The sequence below is a fragment of the Phaethon aethereus genome (genome assembly GCF_964289735.1).
Source record: "Phaethon aethereus genome assembly, chromosome: 4".
Classification (NCBI taxonomy): domain Eukaryota; kingdom Metazoa; phylum Chordata; class Aves; order Phaethontiformes; family Phaethontidae; genus Phaethon; species Phaethon aethereus.
In genome coordinates this window covers 68,084,987-68,108,173 of record NC_138578.1, presented here as the reverse complement: position 1 = coordinate 68,108,173, position 23,187 = coordinate 68,084,987, and the positions used below count along the sequence as shown (strand labels likewise).

The 23,187-nt window shown below is 40.4% G+C and overlaps 1 protein-coding gene across 3 annotated transcripts in view; it reads right to left on the bottom strand.

Annotated features, from left to right (window-relative positions):
• Positions 1-23,187, bottom strand: part of LDB2 (LIM domain binding 2) — a gene marked incomplete at its 5' end in the record, with an annotated part of 217,511 nt that overhangs the window by 912 nt on the left and 193,412 nt on the right. Inside the window, 3 exons of one of the 3 annotated variants that reach the window (XM_081999462.1) lie at positions 2,104-2,445; positions 8,621-8,772; positions 9,901-10,024. In XM_081999462.1, coding sequence (XP_081855588.1) covers positions 2,341-2,445; positions 8,621-8,772; positions 9,901-10,024 — 381 coding nt within the window. In that variant the 3' untranslated portion in view covers positions 2,104-2,340. Of the gene's footprint in view, positions 1-2,103; positions 2,446-8,620; positions 8,773-9,900; positions 10,025-23,187 lie in introns of those variants that run through there. The other 2 variants (XM_081999460.1, XM_081999461.1) reach the window with 2 other exon arrangements.

The following is a 23,187-nucleotide window of genomic DNA, read 5'->3' as shown; positions in this document are numbered from 1 at the left end:
GGTGCATCTCAGTTGCAACTTGGTGATAGGCGTATTTGAAAAGTAACTTAAAAGAAACCGCTTTTCTTGTCCTCAGACTTCCCAAATGTGGAGCACAGCACTCTGATAAAGATGGTAACTCTCTTATCCACAGCCAGCCAAGCCCTTTTACGCATCCAATATACTTGACATTCTGCTACTTAATTATGGTAATTAATTTAGGTAAAGTTTCCGATAAAAACAATGTTCACACTGATTTGACAATTTGCATAGCTAATTAAGTCATTAGCAAAAACCTGCTGATTGCCAACAAGCCCTGAATTTACCATCTGTTATTTCATGGTGCCTGTCACCTAACTCCATGTAGGCAACCCTGCCGCCAATCTGTGCAGTAAGAGGACCAATCTGTCCAGCTGGTACCGTAAAAGGAAGATGAAGAGTGCTAATTATAATTACACTGATGAAGCTAGTAGTCATCAAAAACTGAAGCATGCAAGAAAGAAAGAATTCATCTAATCACTGCTTTAAGTACAAATTGTCCTTCCATGAAAACAAGTAAACCGCCTACTGTACTCCAGTGCATCACACATTTGCCACAAAAAAACTAACCAGCGTGGGATAGAAAGGTGCAAACTTGAGATTGGAAAGCAAAGGTGCAAAGCCAGAGAGCTCTCTTGTTCTCTCTGTTCAACGGAGAAACAGGCTGCTGTGCTAACCGCTAAAGAAATACGTGGGACGCGTCTTTTCATGCAGCTCAGGTGCAGGGCATCAGCTAGCGTTTGGTAGAAGCGCAGTAATTCCAGATGTCTAGCTTTGTACCTGCTGATTTAAGCAGCCCTTCCAAGGATCCTAGCGAACAACAGATTCATATTTTAAAGGATCTGTTCCTCCTTATGAATGTAAAAGCATTTGTAAAAAGCAAACAGAAGACAAATGTTTGCATTCAATAAGGTTTCTTTTTAATCAGATTATGTGCTTCCTTCACCATGAAACAATACAAACTGTTGCCTGTAAGTATTTATAGTGTTTCTCGATATCCCTCAGCAAAGGCTGACATGCTACAGAAGGATGTTTATATCACATTTTCAGCCTCTGCTATGTGAAAAATTTATGAATAGATGGAAACTGTTACATGAATTCTTCTTTACGTTGTCTATATTTTGTTACTCCATATATCCATAAAATACTTGGTTTAGTAAAATCCACACACAGCTTTGCGACATAGAAGTTTAACAGACAAAAGTGTTTATAACCAGAAGTTTATTCTAATTTATTCCGCCCCTCTAAACAACAGACAACAAAGAGCGTGCACTGCTGAACCAGACCTGACCCCGTTGTATTGCGAGAGCTTTAATGACAAGAGAGACCTGGCAGAGGACAGCAAGTTGGGTTTGAGCGTGCAGTGTGGCAGGCAAAAAGGACCACAGTGGCTGAAATACAGAATCACAGACCGAGGTGGCAACAGTTCCCCTCACTTCAACGCTCTTGAGCATGGACCTCAAGTTCCGCCTGTTGCCACACCAGCAAGAGGTCGGCAACTTGGATGAGACTTAGAGAAGCGCATCAAAAATAACTATGGGGCTACAACAGCTGGCTGGGGAGGCCACGTGAAAGAATTAAGTATGTGTTACATCCACCAAATGATTGTGAGGGGTAAACATGCTTAACAGCTGCAAGTGCTGAAAGGAAGAGGATCGCTTTAGGCCAACCTGATGACATGTAAACTAGGGTAGTAAGATGACATTAAGTAAATGAAAATGTAACCCCCACTGCTAAGACAATATTTCTGATACTGAGGACCGCAGACTGAGGATTAATGACCCCACTGGAAGGGTGCTAGCTTTGCTGCTCAGGTCGCCTAACACTGGGCTGGGAAAAATCTCGATCTGTGGTAGGAAATTTTCGTGCATCAGCGGGGAGATGGAAGTATTTCCATCTCTAATTTCTCAGATTCTTTGCAAATATTATTCCTTTAATATAATGACACCCACTGAGAGGACAGTTTGCACTTGTATTTCTCTCCATGCTACTGAGTATTTCTCTCTCTCTAGGAATTAAACTACAATTATATTGAGGTTAGTGGAGTTTTCCCTCATTCTATTTAAAAGATAGATATCACAGCATTAGTTACAGGACATTTGAAAAAAAACCTCTTGACAATCCTGCCACTTATCGTTATGTCAGGCAAAAATAGTGTCTCAGGAAGCGCACATGCTGGTTCCTCCCCAGAGAGGATTCTGCTCCTCAGACTGAAAGCTGAAGACCCCACCGAGTGCACCCCATTGAACCTCCACTCACTAGATCCCGTGCAATGACCACCAACCTCTGAGGAGGACTGGAAGTGACTCCTTTTAGAGCCCCTCAATGCTTCTCCTTAAATTGGCCAGTGGGGGTCACTGCTGTTGAATGACACAAGGCTCCATCCCTCCCAGGGTTGAGGCTGCAGCTCTGGAGTGCTCCTAGCTCCTGCTCATGGAGTGAGAAGCAGAATCCAAGAATTAAACCCTAGTCTCTTGCACGGCAGCACACACTGCTATGGCCTAGTTATGGTAGCACATATTTGACTAGATTAGTTTAAAAAAGATTTAGACTGTAGTCACTCAATCTTATTAATTTACTCTGTGATTAGAAACAACATTTTTGGTCAAGGAATGTCTCATGATAGTAAAATATGGTTCCAGTGAAGCACTGTAAATAAAGCAGTGGATGTTTTACATTATGTGATAGAAATGTATTATTTAATAATATAACCACAAAAGCAGCTTTCATGTATATCATACCTTTCATCCTGAAATAACCCTAGTTGCAATCCAAACTTAAATTGATGCATATAAACTATACACAGAGATCACTTCATACACAACTCAAATGCAAGCACTTCTACTTAACAGACCGGTCATTTCTCGGGCTTCATCCTTTTTATACCTAGCCTCATAGTTTAGCTCTGCTATGCCCAGTTACGTAAACAAACTTTTTAAGTTGGGATTATTAAAGATCATCTGATAGCTAAACAATGTCTTACTGGAGTCTGGAGGCAAAAATGTGTGGTGGGCCACGTAAAAGTCCCCATCCCTGTGCCTGCCATCTTTGCTGCTGTTAATATGTAGACCCACTCGATGTGTTACGGTGATTAGTTCGTAGCTCAGGTGTCACAGTCCCCAGAAGTAGGAGAACAGTGCTTCACAAGCCTGAGATAATTAAAAACACCTGAAACTATCAAGTATATTGTTCAAGCAAGCCTCATACTCCAAGGACTGAAAGTTCCACTAGTTTTAGCAGCCAGCATACCTCTAAGTGCTAAGTCAAAAGAAGAAGGGTACCTCCTCCTGCCTTTCTTCCTTCTTACAGAATTGTTAGTGGTGATTATTTTAATAATTGATTTCTTAGCTCCTTGCCACAAAATTATTAATGACTGAGAGCCCCATTGCTGCCCACACCTGTAATGGTCACTGCCTCCAAGACAAAAACATCAGACTGACATTGGTGTTGAAATGATCTATGGAAGCAGAACTGACATTTTAATTAGGCTTCAGAGTAAACACTTTCCAGAGGAAAATAGTTATCTTTCACATCTCATCATAGTCCTCTCTGTTAACTTGACATTCTGGTCTTGTTTGGAATATTTTTCCTAAAGCGCAACAACTGGAAACCAATTTGTTCACTCTCATCTCCTTACGGCTAAATCTTAGATTCTGAATTGCACAGTTCTGAGACATGGGATAATTTCTGACACTCATCTTCTGGCCCTGGGACTGTAGCTCTGGTACTACTACATCCATTACAAACCACCTAAACGTACCCCCTGTTTCTGAAACACGTAAGAGATTGTATTGCTCCCTTCCACATTAGCAGATTTATTTATGGATTTGGCTTTTGAGGAGCTTACAGAGAACTACAAAGAGAAAGCGAGATTATTGAGGTCTGTAACTCACTTAAAGAGTGCAAGGAAGCTCTAATTAAGACTCTGGATGTAACAAAGAACATTTGATTTACTTAGTGGCATGTAGTGATGCTTTATTCTTTCCAACACAAATGATATTTCACTGGGTTCATGGTTACAGTATTACACTCAACAGGATCTTCATTAGTAAATGAAAGCAAAATCCACCTATTAATTTCTATGGTTGTGTCTGGGAGCAGCCTAGAGCAATGATACTTAGAGTTTGTGAGAGTTGTGCATTGTTGTTAAATTTCCAAATTCAAATAGATGAAAATGGATCGATGAGCACATTTTTAATTAAACTTAACAGAAAGTGATATTTAGGTGATATGGCTGTATGGACCTCTTCTGATGATCCTGCGTATACCTGTAATCCACAGATCACAGTGTACAAGTCACTGCTCTACGTACAAGGGCTGGGGCTTGCAAGAAAGTTTTTTCTGAAGCAGGAGAATATGAACAATGCAAAGGAATATGATTTCAGCCAGCAAAGAGGCTTGAAAACTGAGCAAAGACTAGGGAAAATACTGCAGCTAGCTTCAAATATTAGACGAAATTATCACTGTGTAAGTGATAAGGCAGTGACACACACAAATTAGATAATGAATTTATTTAAAATCATAGGAAGGCTAATATGGAAAGGCAGGTTTTCTATGAACCTTGCAGAAGGAGTCTTGCCCATCTTTGCTCCTTGTCTGGAGGAAAGAGGAAATTGTTAATTCCAGTTTCTGCACAATGGGTTAATGTTTCTTCCAAAGATCAGACGTGACCGAGGACATGAACAAATCTGAGAACAATTCAAATGATTGGCAACTGCTGAGACTGAGAGAGCTGAGTGGACTACAATTTCTGGATCCTTGTTCTGTCAACTTTCTTTACACACTAAAAAGAAGCCAATGCATCTGTGGAAATCACTGGAAGTGTTGAGCCTGCACCAATGAGAGCCTCGGAGAAGAAAACTTCCGGTGAGAAAAATTTGTACTATTAGAGAGACTTTTGGTTCTACTTCCAACACACTACAATGTGTTGCCTCAGGACTTACAGATTCAGGTCAAAAGAATCACTGGACAGGTAACCTAGGCATGAGTTGTGCAGTGCCATCATGTAGCACACTGGCTAACTACATTCATTTCAAGAATGTAGGAAAGGTATTAAACAAGGGACTTGGGCAGGAAGAGTCATATTGACAAGAGGAGATGCTGATGGTCTGCAACCAGTAGCACAAGAACTAACAGAATCACAGAAACCACATTATAAAAGAAAATGAATGTAATAGAGTGCAAGTGACTGTCAAAAGGGCAAAACTTTGTCTTTTATTTAGCAGGGTTGAGAAAGTATAAAAAATAGTTAGAGATATGAGGACAAACTGCAACTGACCCTTTTCAAATTACTGATGAGAGGGAAGATGCATACCCACTCACTGGCAGAGACCCTTAAGATGCTCTTCTAGACTGTGTTATTAAAGATGTATCACAATGTGTCAACACAGTCAAAGCACTCATAAATTTAAGGCAACACAAAGGGCACAAATGATTCTGATTGATTAGGCTGCAGCAACTGAACTTCAGGGTGCAATGCCAACCTGACCCATGCATGGAAATACAACCACATCATTTGCCTTTCCGGGCTTGGCTCTGTATTGTCAGCAGAAGAACCTGCCTGAAGAACTGATCAGATAATAACGCAGGTAGAGGAAATGGCACAACACCCTATTACTGAAGAAGAACATGTATGTGACAAAAAATGGTCAATCTCATTGATCAAGGTTTGCTTAGCCCCATGTATTTATCTGAAGATCTGGAAAGAGCTACGGGGAAAATAACAAATCTCTCTGAAGTTTCAAGCTTTGTCATAGCTGATGGTACTCCAGCTGTCACTGTCCTGAACATGGAATATTTGCCTCTCCAGACATGAAGACCTCATTAAAGAAACAGAAGTTAATGGTGTGGGTGAGAAATGTGGATGAGGGATATGGTAAGTTAACACATTTGCCTTAGTGTACACAGCATTACGGTATGAGCAAAACTGAGTAATTACTAATGTCCTAAACTGAGAAACATTACATAGAATAGAGGCTAAGAAAACATTCTCTAACCAGGATTAAGTTACTATCAAAGAGAAACCAACATAGGAGCATAAAAGTGACAGGAAATTAGGAGTTAGATTCTGTTATGGTGGAGAGACTGTCTTCGCTGGCTGGGAAGAAATCACTGTAGGAAAAGAGAAAGTTGGAGTTCATGACTTCATATTAATCCAAGTTTGGTATGGGTATGAGCTCATTGTTGGGGTTCTCCAGAGAGGATGATGGGAAAAGTGGAACTGAAACTAGCTCTGCTTATGTGAGTCATCTGGACAGAAGATGCAGAAGAGGATTTCATTCCTCTTCTCTAATAATGAGGGGGGAAATGCTTTTAATACTGAAAATGAATTATTTTGATAGGTTTTTTTCTACTGAGCAGGAAAGTCCTTGTGTGAATCACAGAAAGTTCTATGGCCAAACGAAACTTTTAGTTAGCAGAAAAATGTCAAATTGTGTTTGAGGATATCTTGTCTTCTGTTGCATATAAGGAAAATCAAATATTAACTACTGAATGATTCACTTCAAGGTAAAGAGAAAGGAACAGAAAGCAAGTTACTGCTACCTGCAGTTAAATTCAGAAAGCAGTGGCATGCCTGTAATAAGGCCCACTTCAAAGAATGCATAATTTTGAAGAAACACGGTAACATCTCTCTATTTAACCGAAAAGTGTTGAACAGTTTTACACCAAAATATCCTACTGCTACAATTATTTTGAGTTCTGTCTACTCTACAGGGTGGCCCAACCATCAATCCCATCTGGTTTGCTGTGCTTGCTGTGGGGAAGATGGGAAGAGCTGTTAGTATGTCAAGCCGAACAGCTGAGCGTTTTCCACTGTGCAGTGGGAAAGGAGAAGAGTCCTAAAAATGGAACCTGATCCTCCATACGAAAGAGTTTGGACCTCCGTACCAGTTTGCTACTCTGGTACGGAGAGCAAACAACATTGAAACGTATTGACTATGCAGCATCCTGAACGTCAATGAAGACTAAAAATCCATCCCTCATACCATGATAAACTTCACCATTATGTCTCAGATGCTCAACTATCATCTCCATCAGGAAGAGTAACCTTGACTGCTTCATCTGTCAGGAGTAGCCTTTCAGTACCTGAAGTCAGCTTGAATATCTGTGGGGGTGACAGGTAACTATCAGAGGGCTTAATTACACTCAAGCATACGAGCACATGTGGCTACCACTGAAGCCAACAAAAGTCATCTCTCCAGGGAGGAGCAGACTGAAAAGAGGCAGAGGGTCAGATTCTGGTCCTACTGAACTGAACTCAGAGCAGGGAGTAGCCGAGATACTTTAAAAACTTGGAGACAACAGGGAACTAGCTGGTTGCTCAGTTTTACACCTAATTGCTGATTTTTTCTTAAATATGGTTGATTATTGATCCAAGAGGTTTTCTGGCAGACACAGTTGGTGAGGCAGTGGCTCCCGCCACCAGGGGATCAGGTAGCTGGCCTTCTGACTGCTTTGTGCTGCCAGAAAAACCCAGAGATGCGTATATTAGGGAAAAAAACCCTGACTCTGGGGATGCAAGCCACGTGAAAATCTTAATATGACGAGGGAAAAATATGAGTTTAATGTACTGAAGCCCAAAGCTTCTGTAAGCTAGTGGATTGCTGAATCAGTTGCTAAACAAAAATCTTAATTTCATTTCACTGGTGTTAGTCTACTCCTCTTTTTATCTGGGTGTTCAAGCTTCCTAGGAATTGCCTGCTTTGTGCTAACAAAAGGCCTATATTCTTTGTCAGGCTTCAGAAGAGACCTAACCCTTTCTTATCTGCTGATCAGAAATCCAATAAAAATCCCTGCATGTTATTCCCGAGATACCACTTTACAGTTCCTATAACACGAAATTAAATTTCCCTAGCTTTAAAATGCATAAGCCATCTTCTTATTGACTAAGGCAAACCTGGTCACAATTTGGGGTCTGATTACCCCTATGTTGTGAATAAGGCAATAAATGTGATTATTAAAGTGCTGGTACAGTTCTGGAAAAGACTTGGTGTTTCCCTATATAATTAGGATGTCAACAGTTGCAGCTAGCAGCGTGGATAAGCTGAGACCCAGATTCCAGGGGATCTACCCCCTGCACGTGCAGTGGTTGGAAAAAGAGATAACCTCTGCAGGCAAGTTAATTCATAACCTGTTCCACTGAAGCACCTGAACCCGGCACCAATTAGAGGTAAGGTACTAACGGAGAGAGACCAGCGGTCTGCTCAGGTACGGCTGTCCTGTTCCACCGGGACTCATCCTCACTCAGCACCTGGCAGGTGAAAGCCTGCAAGACTCATGCTGTATCTAACAACACGAGGCCCAGTCTGAGTCCCACTGCCAGCGGCAGAACTCCCACTGACAAGAAGGGGAGTTGGGCCAGGCTTTAAAAAGAATAACATCTGGTCCTCAGGATACCCCTGCTTCAGGGTCATTTGTTAAAGCTGCACTGCAGAATGGCTTCTTCACATCTCTCCGCTAATTCCCCAGCTTCCACAGCACGCTGTGCAAGTTCACCTTCTGCTTGTGATAGTTTAGGCTCAAGAATGCACCTTCTTTACAATGCAAGGAAAGAATTAAAGCACCATAAGCGATTCAGGCCTAAAAAGAAAGTGAGACTTACAGGTACCTGACTTGATAGACTCAGGTTTGCAGCAGCTGACTTTTTCTTGCTGTTGGTACTATTTGCGTTGTTCCCAGCACTGCTGTTGGAAGTGCTGCTGGTAGAGTTTTTCCTTTTCCTCCGTTTGGTTGTCGGTTGTCTTGTGGGTTCTGCTGCAATAAAATGGTAAGAAGGAAAGCAAATGGCAGATATTGTGAAGTGTGTACTAACTAAAATGATCCATAAGCAGAAGTGCTGAAATATTTTTTCATCTAGTTTTAAATTCCTATGATTACTAGTAGTACTAGGTTTAACATATGAACTGTAGGATATTTGGACCCAAACCAATGGAATCTGCTTTCAATTTTGTATAAGGGACTAATGAAGTTCTCCCAGCATTATCTATAAAGATATTTGAAAGCATTTTGTCAACAGGAGTATCACGATGTCTATCATGACGTTCAAACTGACCATGTAACTTGCTGAAGGTCACACAGCAAGTAACATTTGGTGCTAAACAAAATTCTGGATCTTATTCTGATGTAGGGTACAGCCTCAACCGACCCAGCCAGAGGCAAAGGCTAAAGGTAGCTTTCTGCCTCACTGCTGCCATCGATACAGGATACGAGCCACTACCATTTCAGTTCCTTCTGCCTCTGATGTGGACTCCATCTTTACAACTGCCACTCCCAAGTGAATACGTTAGAGAGTATTGAATGCCATTTCTCTGCGAGTCTTCCAAACTTAGACCGAATCAGGACGATTACACAACTTTTCTTAAATAGGGAAAGAACAGAGGGGCAACTGTACTTTTCAAAATTTGGCCTGGGCACCCATGTGAATAGTCTTAGATATACAAATCTTTAATAATCTGAAAAAAGAGAGAGTTATTATTTTGAGGTGTAAGAGGAAGGAGATTAGGTCCAGGCCTGTAAATAACATTATATTAGTCTCAAAGACAATTAATTATGAATTGTAGCTGTAATTTCAGAGTCACAGCAGGAAGTTGAATTATACAAACGATGAATTCTAATGGAGCCAGTAGGCATTTTGCATTCCATCTACACATATTTTTGTACTAAATTATATCCTAGTCATAGTGAAACCATCTGAATGTGCACATCTATAAATCAGTTGGGCCAGACTGAAATCATAAAACATCAGAATCATTTTCAGGCTTACTTTTGGAACAGTGCTAATTCTTATTACTTTCCTTTGTAAGTAAACTTGCAGTAAATTTTCCCATTGTTTCCATATTAATTTAACCATAAAATAAGTAAAATACTGGAAATGAAACATACCTGGTGGGGCCACCATTCTCTGCCATTTTTGAAACAAGCAAGTCTTCAAGCAGTCTCGAGGACTTAGATTGTAAGTTTTATGTCTTGACATCAGTTCCTGCATTGGCTCCAGTATTACACACAACTGGAAGAAAAAGTCAGAATAGAATGATTTCATCCAAGCAAAGACTCAGTTGATCAGTATTTACATAGCTGGAAAGTATATTCTTGGCTTTTTCTACCCTTGCTAAGAGAGTATGCCTTGTACAGCTCAGTTTAAGCTGCACTGGGGTTGCAAGATCAAAACTCTGAATTGAGAAAACTTCTGCTCACTATTTGCTATCTTAAATATTTTGAAAAAAAAATCAGATAAACTTCAACTCTGGTCTTCCAGAATACAGAGATTTCAGAAGAGCAGAAAATCTTCATGCTTGACTGCCAAAGCTGCCAAGATGAATTAATAAATAATAAAATGCCCAGAGCGGGTCATTCCCATCTGGCAAAATGGACACACAGTCATCTTCTGACTTGCTGCACTCCACAATGAAGACTACCCAAAACTGAGGGTTGTACACATGATCTTTTATCTTTCTATTGCATGCAAAATAATGCAAATAATTTTGTTCCTTTCTCATTATGAGGACTATCCGTTCTCTTCCCATCAGATGAATGGCCTGTCCAAGAAAAAAAGGAAAATATTTTACTTTCCTTGTCAGCTGTAATGCTCTATTATGTTAAAGATGGAGATTTCTGAAAACATGGAATTTCAAGCAAACACCTTTTTTAAATAGAATCTTACATATTTTCTGTCTGTTCACTTAATAATTAAAATCACTGTTCGCTGCTTTTTGCTCCTGTTAGCACAGCAGATCTAGCATAAAGAACACAGTGAGCTGTTTTCTGTTCCCTCCTGTTTATCACGAAAGAATCCCTTCCGGTCAGTTAAACCCTAGGCAAAGCCACAGAAGACTACAGAACTGCACACATGTAATTGAGGGCTTACTGACACTTGCAGGATCCTTGTTTTTTGGGTCGTCCTACATGAGAAGAAAAAATCCGGGTTGACCCCTAAGTTCCACTTGAAATTTGCAGGGCTGGCACATAGGAGGAAAAGGTTCCTTACTTGCTAACTGAGCCCATTCGATAAGGAAATAGCTGACGCAGAATAAACATGGAGCCTGCATGCCATTTTTAGGGTCACTTTTCAAAGCAGCACTGCGTTTAGAAACAGGGGAAGGTTTGGCTTTTTTTTTTAACCAGCAGAAGTAAGGCAACAAGTTGGTCAAATTATTAGAAGTTAGAATGGCAACTGTAGAAAGGCCTAAGTTAAGCTGAGTCTTGCTTTGAGTTATTTACTTAATTTTAGCGAGTCTTGCTGAAGGACAATCTTAAATTTACTTCAGCAGGCGATGTTTTCCTTCCGTGCCTTTACAAATATATAAGGCATGAGGCAAATTCTTCTCTTGGGGCTGCAGAGCCAATCAATGTTTGCTCCATTCTCCCCATGTGCACCCCACTCTCAGTCATATAAATGGAGATGTAAAGTATGCAGGGAAAACAGCTGAAAGGGAGCTGCCATGAGGACTAAGAGATTAATTCATCATTTAAATATTATTGTGAATTGGCACTGCCTTTTGATGAGCCTTTCATTAACAGCAGTTAAAACAGAGATAACATAAAGCAGCAGGGAGAATGAAGAGCTTCAGTATGAGGAATTATTTTTTTCCAACTGCAAAAATTGAATCTGCAGTTGCCTTATTGACTTTTTTCTTACATAGACTTTTTACATATCTTTTTGTAGATAAATATCTGCAAGGTAATCTAATAGACAGAGAGCTCCTATCAGATTGTGCACGTTGGGCTCAGATTTTCCTCTGGTTCAATATTCTGGCAAAAATAAAGAGCATCAGGTCTTAAAATACATGCAGGATTCCGTCTATGCTGTGAAAGAGGTGTTGTATTTTGAGTTCTTATTCAATTTATTCTGTAAACCCCAGGCACTTGCTCAGATTTTGTGTGTGTGTGAGAGAGAGACTTGTGATCATAATTGACACCATTGCTTTGGTTCTCAAAAGTCTGGGTTTCTGGCAGGGCTCCCTGAATTGTCTCATTGTGAGGAGATAATAACTAGCATGAAAAAGATAGCTGTGATAATTCTTAACAAACTAGTTAGCCTGGGCAGAGCACTACACTCACATAGCTCTACAGCTGCTGGGACTAAAAGTATGTAAATAAACACGTAGGGTCTTCCAAGATTTCCTTAGGGACACTTTATTCATGACACATTTACTCCTCTGTATGTATTTACTGTTGGCAACAAACGGAATGTTTCTTCTTTATCATCTGGCAAAGATGTTTCCTATTGTGCGCTAACCGTAATGCGCACTGGGGAGGACTACGAGGTCCCTGCTGTCTGCAGGTATCTTGACTGCTAATCCTGTCTATAATGTCTTTCACTTCACATACCAGATTAGAATTGGATACGGACCCAAAATGTAGCAATGCCTGACTGATCTCACACGCGTGGACACAAAACGACATACACCGGGGCCCCTGCGCTGGGACATGGGACAGTCTCATCTCCTGGATATTTAGAAGCTGTACGGACTTGCGTGAATTCCTCTTCTGGTTCTGGGACTGGGGAATTCAAAAACATTTTCTCCCACTAAAGTCTGCAATTTGTAAGGTCATCTTTGGATGCCTGAGTAATAGGAGAGCATTGCACTCTGTAGTGACAAGTCCATTTTAAATGTCTCTGGCTCATGTGAGTTGGTCACAAATGTAAAACTAACCGACTTAACAATGATTGATATTAAATCTCACAGTCTTTTCCAGGGACCTTTGAGACTTACTTGATATCTAAAGTGACTCAAACCAAATCGCTGGAAGAGGAAAAGATTGTGGTCCAATTATCTTATGTCTGAGGAACCTGCCAGTGACAATGAGTAACTTGGTTTTTGCAAAAAGCTAGATTAAAAATGTGGGGATAAGACACATTTAAGAGCTAGGTTGGCCAAACCCACCTGCCACCTTTAACTGCTAGTGAGCAGGATAGCTTGCAGGTTGGTTTGACTGCATCATTTAACGAAGTGACTTCTTAAAACAAAGCTAATGAAATGTTTTACGTACTCCTACATTCATCGGCATATAGAAGAAGCCTGAGGCTTAGACTGCCTATTCCCCACAGATTACCTAATCTTTTCAAAGCATCTATTTTAACATTTTTTCAAGCATTGGACAATATTAAAATGTACAAGTCTTTACTGTAGTACTATAATAATAATATTTGGAACACCAAGAAAATCAATCTCTTCTACAAGCATTTCCTGCAGAGCTCAGAATCAGTCACCCACAAAATACACTAAAGACTTAAAGAGTTTAGTGCAGTGATGATGTATGATCACAGAAATAATTTCTACATTTCTAGGAACCCAGACACTATAATGGCAATGCTTGGCAAGACACAGTTAGAGATTTCCAAGCTCCACGTTTAGACAACACAAGAGGTGGGACTCATTTGCCTACACATAGGTGTCTAGCACCAGCTGAAATGCCCTAGGTTATGCTGGATTGGAACTCTCTGACCACTGTTGCTGTCCCAGAAGGACACAAGGCTCCATGTGGATGTTTCAGGCACTAGAAGGTATCTTAACCGTGTGGGCAGTTGAACAAAGCCCGAAGTTAGATGAAAAATTATGCTTCTCGGCTTTTAAAACACATTTGGAAGAATGTGAATCATAATAGATTATATACTTGCCCTCTGCAATCCTAAAACATACTGAAAGAACTCCACATGATGCTTAGTAACCCAATATTATAAGAATTAGTTTCCAGTCATGTTTTTCACTCATCTCAGTGATGTCTGACCATTACTACGGAACCGCTTGCCGTTTCACCGTGAGTTGGATCCATTGCTAGAGATGAGCACAGTGCTTTACAGTGAGAGAAGTCACTGGCATGATAAGTTTATATGTGTGGGTGCCCAGCACACAGTGGGACACAAGCACACGTTTTGGTGCTGTCAGTGATTTTGCTAGAGTTCCATATGGATCCTATGGACAATTCATCAATTACAGGGCCTGGATCCAACTTGAGAAAATGGTAATGTTACACCCTTGGGGCTCAGGGAAGTCAAAGTAGGGAACATAATAAAGCAAATTTTTTTTTGCGTTAGTAAAACACATCTGGAAGGATTTGATTTATTTTATTTTTTTAATGACTCTTTTTCAGAGGAGAAGACTAGCATTTATAGGTTTCAGAAAACAGTGTATTTTAAGAAGGGAGTTATACGAGGAGATACTGGAGGCACTGCAGACAGGAGTTAGAGGGTTCTGAGGATATGGATCCATACGTAATTTCCTGTAATACTTCAGTTATCAGCCGAGCCAAAATCGGCCTTCATAGGTAAGGGGTCAGATTCAGCTCTGAGATCACTCCAGCCACACCAAGAATTATTTTAGCCTTACGATTTTTGTTCTAACACGGGGTTTCTATTCTATTCTATTCTATTCTGATTCTATTCTGCGTTCTGATTGCAGGGAGGATTAGCAGAAAGACCAATGTGGAAGCTCTCTTTTACCTTACTTCGGCATACCATAAGCTTATGTATTCTATTGCTAATTTAATCAGCAGCTACCCTCTTCAGTGAGACCTCCTGTCTCCATGAGAATTTTTCCCCTTGCCGCAGCGAGGGTGCGCTGCGGCGCCGGCGCGGCGGTGCCGCCGGCTGTGGGCTGCAGGTGGCAGAGCTGGCCCGGCTATCAGCCTCCCCCGCTGCCGTGCGGGGCGCACAAAAGCACTGCAGCCCTTCAGTCCCTCAGTGCCTTCTGCAGTTTAAAAGAGTTCAGTCGGACTCGAGTCTCGCAGTGCTTAGGTGGTGAGACTGAGCTAACCACCAGCCAGTTTCTTTAAAGCAGGAAACACAGCTGGTCAGTAAGTGCTTGGGCAGCCGACGAGTGCCAAAGTCTACCAAATGCAGCAAGTTGTGAGAACTGTGTCTTCCCATGGTCACCAGTTTCATCTGCATAAGCAAAGGTTTCACTAACCGCAATATAAAAAATGGAAATGTCTAAAATTTTCACGTAGATGAGACTTAAAAATCTTAACATATCATGTAACATGAGGTATTCTGAATGAAACCAGCAAGGAACCTGACATTCCCTGAAGTTTTACTGAATTTACAATCCTTGCGTATACCTGGAATACACCGTGCAGCCTTGAAGGGATTCAGTGCTTTCTTTTAGAGCTCATTTTTTTATCCTCCGCAAAGATTTCGAGTTATTGACTAACAAATCTGAACACAGTGACATTTTATTTCTATGCTGAAATGCAGTCTTCCCCCTGCATGCCCTGTATGTGCTCCAGAGAGAGCGGCTCCAGTTAACGCTGCCGGTGAGATTCTGGCCCCAGTGCATTTCCCTGGGAAAGGTCCCATTGACTTCAGTGGGGGAGGATTTCTGGAAAGAACTGAAATGTCTCTGCACACTGTTTTATGGACATCCACAGGTACAGATTTCCAGAGGTCCATGATATGTTACTGATACATCTGTGATGAGGAAGGGGACATATTATGGGTATTCTTTCAGCCCCTGTGAAAGAGCTATACCTGAACGTCTGGCTTCCAGGAGTGGTGTCGAAGCCCTGTACAAGTGCCCTGCAGTCCCAGCAGTATGGCACTGAAACAGTAATGCTTTGCTGCAGTCCTCCATACAGTTCCTTCTTTGGTGTTAGAAATAGGGAAGGCTTATAGCGGAGTTTAAATTTCTCTGCTCATGCTTGTTTTTCAAAATTAATGTAAGTATCATTCCTCTGCAGAACAGAGGGAGGAATGAAAATTTCCTAGGAACATATTGCTGCTTCTTTCACTGGCCGGCTTGCAATTCACTGCTGAAAATAGCTTGTGGTTTTTTAAGAATCACATGTGAATACAGAACATTTTCATCTTAAGAACTGTCTTTGTTTTCCATTAAAAACCTGGAGATAGAAATGAGAAATGTTTTGGGTTTTTTATGAACCAAAAGAAATGAGGTTTTTTTTACATACTTGTTTTTCTGGAGGGGATTGCTTTTGCTTTGTTCTAAGCTGTTGCCCAGTATGTCAAGTCAAATATAAGTCTCTTCCATCAGTGCTTTTCAGTGGATCAACTATATCCATGCTCCTTCCCTGCATGATAAACTTTAAGCCAAAATAAGTGGTTTTGAGATTCCCATCACTCAACATACTAGTCTGCTACCTGCTTTCACTTTTTGAAAAGCCAGTGTATACTCCTGCTAAGATATGGACACTAATAAGAAGTGCTCATTGTACATCCCATGTAATGACACACATGGAATAAATAAATGATCAATTCTGAAATTTTGCAGTACTCAGTGTAGCAAGCAGCAAATTCAGTAACCACTTTGATTTAAATTATAAAAGTAGTTATTTTAACCTGACAATTCAAAATCCAGTCTGCACAGGCTTATTTATTTTAGTGAAACCTTAGATGATCTTTGGGACAGAATGAAAAGGCAGCTCGTATCGCCAATAGCTTAAGTAGTCCATTACCATAGGGTAATCCCTGACTTGTTTGCCGTGACTACTGTTCTCCCTGTATTTCCAATTCCTTCTGTGCCAAAGATTTTTAAATTGGCAGTGTATAAGCAGATTGAAGTCCTTGGTTTTGCTACATAGGTGGGGAACAATATGAGCTTTTGGTATCTAGAAGGAAGGGGGGAAACTGCTTGGAAATACAGTATATGCACATTTACTCCATTGACTCCTGAATTAAATATATTTGCTTTAAACAGACAGTAATGAAAAGGTTTAAAAACTGTCATTGAAATTTCTTTCTTTCGGCTTTGACTTAAAATCTCATTGAGACGAATGCGATCGATCGCACCTCTCAAAGAAATTGTTTTAGACTAGTTCAGGGCTCAGCAAGACAGCGCTGCATCAGCTTGAACTTGGCTCATATTTTAAGTACGTCTCCAAAACCATATGGAGTGGATATTTTGTGTTAGCTTTAAAAAACACAGAAACTCATTCTGCAGCACAATAGCATAGCAAGAGCAGATTCTGGGACAAATTCCATAACCTGAGATTTACTGGGTCTGGGATATACTTAACAGCCATCAGTCTGCACTGGAGAAGGTTCCATGTTTTGTGACTACTCACCGTGCTGAGTCAAGAAATATTTGTACTTGCAATCACCTAAGAAGCTAGGAATTAGAATTTCCAGCTTAGCACTTGCAATGATCATTAGCATCTACAGCTTATTATTTATTATTTATACAATGCCAGAGATATACACGGATATTTTACAAACTACTGAGTCCCTCGTTCTGAAGAGATTCCTATCTCAACTAGATAAGAGGGAAAATACTAAGCCAGGAGTAATTTGGCAACAGTAAGGTATGCACATGAAAACAACAATTTCATGTAGCTATCTACAAGTCCCTTGAGGACTACTGATATATATTTAAATGGTTCTCACGTGTTGTCACTTCAAAATATGGCTGTTTTGCTATGCAGATTGCCTGCTGCACATTAAGCAAAATGTCATTCATTTCATTGATAATTTGGTCATTTAGGAAACAATGTAAGACCAATTCTGCCACAAGGCTCCTGGAATTCACTCTTTCTTTCCTGTGTGTTGCCAAACCTGCAAGATGCAGTGGGATGATATGCAACTACAGAAGCTCCATGCTGGATTCACTAGTAGATACTCGGCAGTCTGTAATGTTTATTCATCCTATGCTCTGCCCTGAATGCCAGTCTAGGACTCTCCAGTTTCTCACTAACACCCAGAGGTAGCAAATGATTTCTCAATAATGCAGTATTCAGCTGCTCAATTGCTCCCAAGCTACATAGCTCATCATGTTTTTACACTGCTCTGTATCTGCAGCCATTTCAATTCCCAGCAACAGTGAGAATGGAAAGAAGCAGCATTCATTTCAGGTAAGGCTAAGCTTAAAAAAAAAAGTATTTTTCCAGGCAAATACTATGAGTGGGTAGGAAACAGAAGCAGTTCTTAACACAGCACAGCTATCACCAGCGCTGCAGCTAATTTTCTTTAGTGTGTTGAACCCCAGTTTAATTTCTTTCTCTATCTCTTTCCCTCTTTTTTTTTTTTTTTAAACATATCAGCTAGCTAACGACATCCACCAGGGCCTTCTCCTCCGCACACTCCGGAGCAACGCAGGTGGTTATGGAAACCTTGCTAGCTCTCCTGGCCATTAATTCCGCCCTTTCATGTGGTCACATGGGTGACAGCATCAAAACTCTGCAACCGGTCAGCAAGGAACCCAACCTCCTTTACAATTCACAAAGCTTCTCCCTCCTTCCCTGCATCCCAGCTGGGACTTCAGGTTCCCCACTCCCTGCAGTGCACCCACACTAGTGAAAGGGCTCCAGGCTCAGCACTTCTGTAACCAGAAAAGCATTCCTGTAAACCTCATTTGAGAGCCTCCTTAGCGCTCGGTGTTGTACCAAAATAAGCATTTCTTACGCTGGACATGAGCAGCGTTTCACAGTCTTAGTTACATCTTCAGTTTATATGTAATGAATGGTGTGAAGCACCTTCAAGACACCATGTAATGAATGCTGAACTGGACAGACGTGCTCTCCTTTCCCCGTCTGAGGGGCAGCACTCATGCTGGAGTCGCATTTGTGGAGACGAATTTGACGTCTGCCTTATTAGTTATCACTTTGGCAGTACGCTCATCATTACAGCATGTGCTGGAATGAATTCTGTTTCACAACACTCTTAAGCATTAAAAAAATGTTTTAGGCCTCCCAGTAGCTGTAACTATTTAATAACCCTCTCCTCTCAGACTTTTTGAAAAAGTATCTCTTTTCACAATGCTTGCGATTTTGCTTAATCTTTCTATTTAGATCTATAGTTTATGGGTTTAGAAAGGAGCTCTATTGTTTGTATTTTTGCTTCTCTCTTTGAAGTTTTAATACTGTTTTTAATAGATTTATATTTTTTGGACTCTTTGCAAGAACTTTGCAACTTTAAAGCATTCCCTGTTCCTCTCATTACCCAGCCATTAAAAGAAGGTTGTCTCAGTAAATGCTCTTTTTCCTATTCACCCTCTGTACAATGGGGAGATGTTTTGAAAAACCCTTCCTTCAACAGCATCACACAACTCTTACGAGCTTTTAATATTGTTTGCACCAGCTGGGCTCATGCCTCTTCTTACTTCCTACACGAAAGTGAACAGTGAAGGTTATCTGCTTCCTTTCCTTTTACTCTGATAACAAATCGGGCAACGTAAGGGCAGTTGGTTTCAATAACACAAGTAGATACTCCTGGAATCCCAATGGCAGAGGCAAACTGCATCCAGTTGTTCTATGTATTTTCAGCTAATGAAAACAAAAGGACTTGCAGGAAAAGTCTCATCTTCCTCCTGATGGGCTTAGTTCTGAAGGCTGTGAAAACCCAGAATCTGAATAATTCACCATCTAACTCTTCCTTATGGACCTCCTGGTGCAATCTGGCCTCACCCAAAGTATACAGATTGCTGTTTTCTGCAATGAGGTCGACCTGCTTGAGCCTTCTGCTTGAGCAGAGATCCTAAGTGCAGAAAAGGATCAATACATCAAATCACAAGCCTGTATCATAACAAAAAGTCTTGTACAGCCCATCATATTGTGTGATTCTTCTCTCACAACTATCCGTATATTCAATGATCAATAGGCAAGATTTGTGTCTTACACATCTCAGATCAGAATTAAGCTCTTAAATGATTTTAAGAGAGACCATAAAATTTATCTTTGTAATTTAATTTAACATTAGTGTTAAATTATATTGCAAAGTGCATCATGTTGACTGCATGATATGATCCTTTATACTGCACTTGGTATTGCGCTGAGTATCAATTTCAGAGAGCTTGTCAGGACAAAATTAAATTTTAATGTAAATCAGAACAGATTCATTGATTTCAGCCTATACTGGATTTGGATGGAGTTTCACCATTATGTGGGGGTTAAAGCTGTTCTGTAGTAATTAAGAGGAGGAAATAAGCACTTTTGACCAAATATTTTTTAATCGAGCCTCATCCTGTGAACTAATATCTCCTTTTTTTACAGCCAATTATAGGTTATGAATCAACACAGAAACCCAGTAGCTGTTGTTTTACCTCACTGTGTTTTGGTGGCCTGGTGCAAAGCACATGACATTTGAAAGCTTTCTTAATTACATTTTCTCTAGATAGTTCAAAAATCACACAGCTTACAATTTATTCTCATTTCATTATTATTGCCTCTGCTCCTAACACCAATTTTATTTCTTACATAGTACCGAGTTAAGAACAAAACAAGGGTGACTTCCGAGTCTGTTGTGCACTTCGAAAGAGGTTGGTTCCTCTCCTATTCTTTGCCAAGTGCAGATATTTAATAATCAGAATTCCTTAATAACCCACCATCACAACCAGTCCAAACAGTATCTTTAGGCAACAGCATCGGAAAGGTCTATTTCCCTGTTTGCCATCTCCCATCACTAGCACGTATGATGTTGCTGCGTGACAGTTCCTTCCTCTCTATTTCTCCAAAGGCAAACAAGCTACTATTCAGCAGTTCTGAGTCAAATCCTAACACCTGATATTTCTGATATGCAAACTGTTAGCTTTTTCTATTTGTGCAACAATGAGACCTTATCAGTTTTGCCGCTTTTCATTTTGACTATGAAATGCATCCACTATCACTCTTCACCTGTGTCCCTGGCAGCTCCCTCAGGTTCAGATGGAATCCGGTATGTTGTTTGTCTTGTTCAAACTACTGCTGATCCAAACCAAATCACAGCATTATAAAAAAGATCAAGAGTGTAGGGACTGCATTTGAATGCTGACAATTTTTAGCGTGCAGCTGTATTACAACTTGGAAATAAGTTTAGGAATGTTTTCATGGTGAAGCGGTCTGGAGAAGCATTCTCGGGCGAATGCTGCCTGAGAGATACTGAAAGCAGAACAATAGGAGAGGCTACGCCTGGCCAAAATACGAGCCTAAAAATTTAGTGGTGTGGTTGAAGTTTTAATTTAGTGTATAATTTTTTGAGGATACTTCAAAATAGGTGCCAGAGATGAAGACACTCTTTAGACTGAAAACCAAAACATCACCTTTGCCTTTGATTTTACAAATTCACTTTTGTACACTGCATTATTTTCAGGTTTCCTTGTACAAGAAATCAGCTTTCCTTCGTACAATAGATACACATGAAGAGTCATACATACTGAGGCAATACCACAACTATGAATCATCCTTCAGCCTAACGTGTACATAGCAACTCTTATCTTATTTACAACCACGCAAAAAGAAAGCTTTTTCCAGAGTATAAGCAGCTAGCTCTTCTGTGTCATGACTCTCTTCCCCGTCCGTATAAAATCCTCTTGTTTCTATACTGCAGCTCAAGCACAAATGCAGTGTTTTTCACATAACCAGTTCTATTTTTAGCCTGAATTGTAGGAAGTCTGCAGCATTAATAAATGGAAGAGAAGTACAGAACTACACCGCATGGTAATGTACCAATGCAAAAGCTAGCTTGGCCTTTAGCCAATGAACTGTGGTTAGATGTTAGAGCAATGAAAGTAAAAACACCACTTATAATGGAATGATTAATAAGCTGACAAACTTCCATGCCTTTATTTCATACTTTTTGAATGCCAACCTTATTAATACCAACATATTTTCTATTTTATTAGTGATATCTCTCAGCCTGAAGCATAGATATAGATATGTATATGTATTTTTATATATGCAATTGAGGTTTGCTTAATTCTGTGTTCAAACAGAAAGGAACAATGTAAGAGGCAGATGATTCTTCGTAGTGCAGAGCCTGACATAGGAAAAAAGGAATAAGGAAGGAGCTTTTCTTTAAAAACTAATAAAGCAACTCCACTAGACACTAAACCAGTTTTTTCGTGATTTTCTCTCCTATTGACTCTGCAATTCCCTTGTTTGGTACCAAAATTATGAAAGCAAAAATCTTCCAGAGCCGTTACACAGAGGACAAAAGTTCACAGTTCTTACAGGGACACAGAGTCTTCTCTAATCTCTCCACTTCTCACCCCATCCACAAAACTTGTCCCAGCACTGTTATGCTGTGGACAGATGGATGTTTATATAAAAGACCTTGTGCCTCAATAAAATTCCATTTCGGGGTTATATAAAAACAGTAATTACTGGAAAATGGAACTTTTTAATTAAACGTATTCGAAGAAAGTAGGGATTAATGACTTTAAAGTAGAGAGTATTTAATGCTTGCAGTCATAGATCATCCACTAGTGAAGCTGTATTATCACCATCAGGCAATGATGCTTTTAAGTATTGGTAGTGTGTGCGCGTTAATAATGCTTAAACTGTTTTCATAACAATATAATTAGTAACACAATTAATGTATACTATACTTATTATTGAAATAATGTTTTAATAAACTTAATTCACAGCAACATCCTCAAAATAAATAAGGACACACTTTGGATCAGGCTAGCTGTTCCTCGGCCCACTGAATTGTGGATGAGCTACATTTTGAATCTTTTTAGTAATGCTGATGTAGTAGGGTATGGTTCCTGGTAATTGCCCCAGCAAAATGTAATAACTGCCCAGCTGATTCTCTAATTTGTAGGTAGGAAGGAAATTATTACTTTGCACTTCAATTAAATACAGGCAATAAAACACGGGCAAAATTCTTTACTGGTTCTGAAATTGTGCCTGCACAGATCAGAGCCTGCGTCGTGCTCATCTTAAAAATCAAGCTCTAACTCCATATTCACATAGATCAAATGCTGTATGGTGAGTACAGAAACCCACGCGCAAAAGTCAAAAGAGAAAAAACCAAAAAAACCCCACCAACATTAGGTTTGTTTTTCTGTTAAGAATTCTGTTCAGGTACAGCAAAATCAATACTTTTCCTCCGACTGTACACAGTGTACTCAGAGCAGTTCTCTCAGGATCTGTACAAAACACAGGGATGGGGCTGAAGGTGGGTGGGTCTGACGGGCAGGTGGAGGTGTAACACACAGGCACACGCAGCCCTCGCTTCCCAGAACGCCTGCATCTCGCAGTGCCGTGTTCAAAAAACGTGTGGATGTGGCACTTCGGGACATGGTTTAGTGGGCACGGTGGTGTTGGGTTGACGGTTGGACTTGATGATCTTAAAGGTCTTTTCCGACCTTAATGATTCTGTGATTCTGTGATTCTACACCACCCGCCCACACAAGTGCTCGGGGGTCTGTCAGTGCTGTGGAGGTAGCCCCTGTGGACACACATCTAAACATCCCTTCTGAGAGGGAAAAGTGCTGTTGACATGGCAGCTGTGGCCAGACGGGG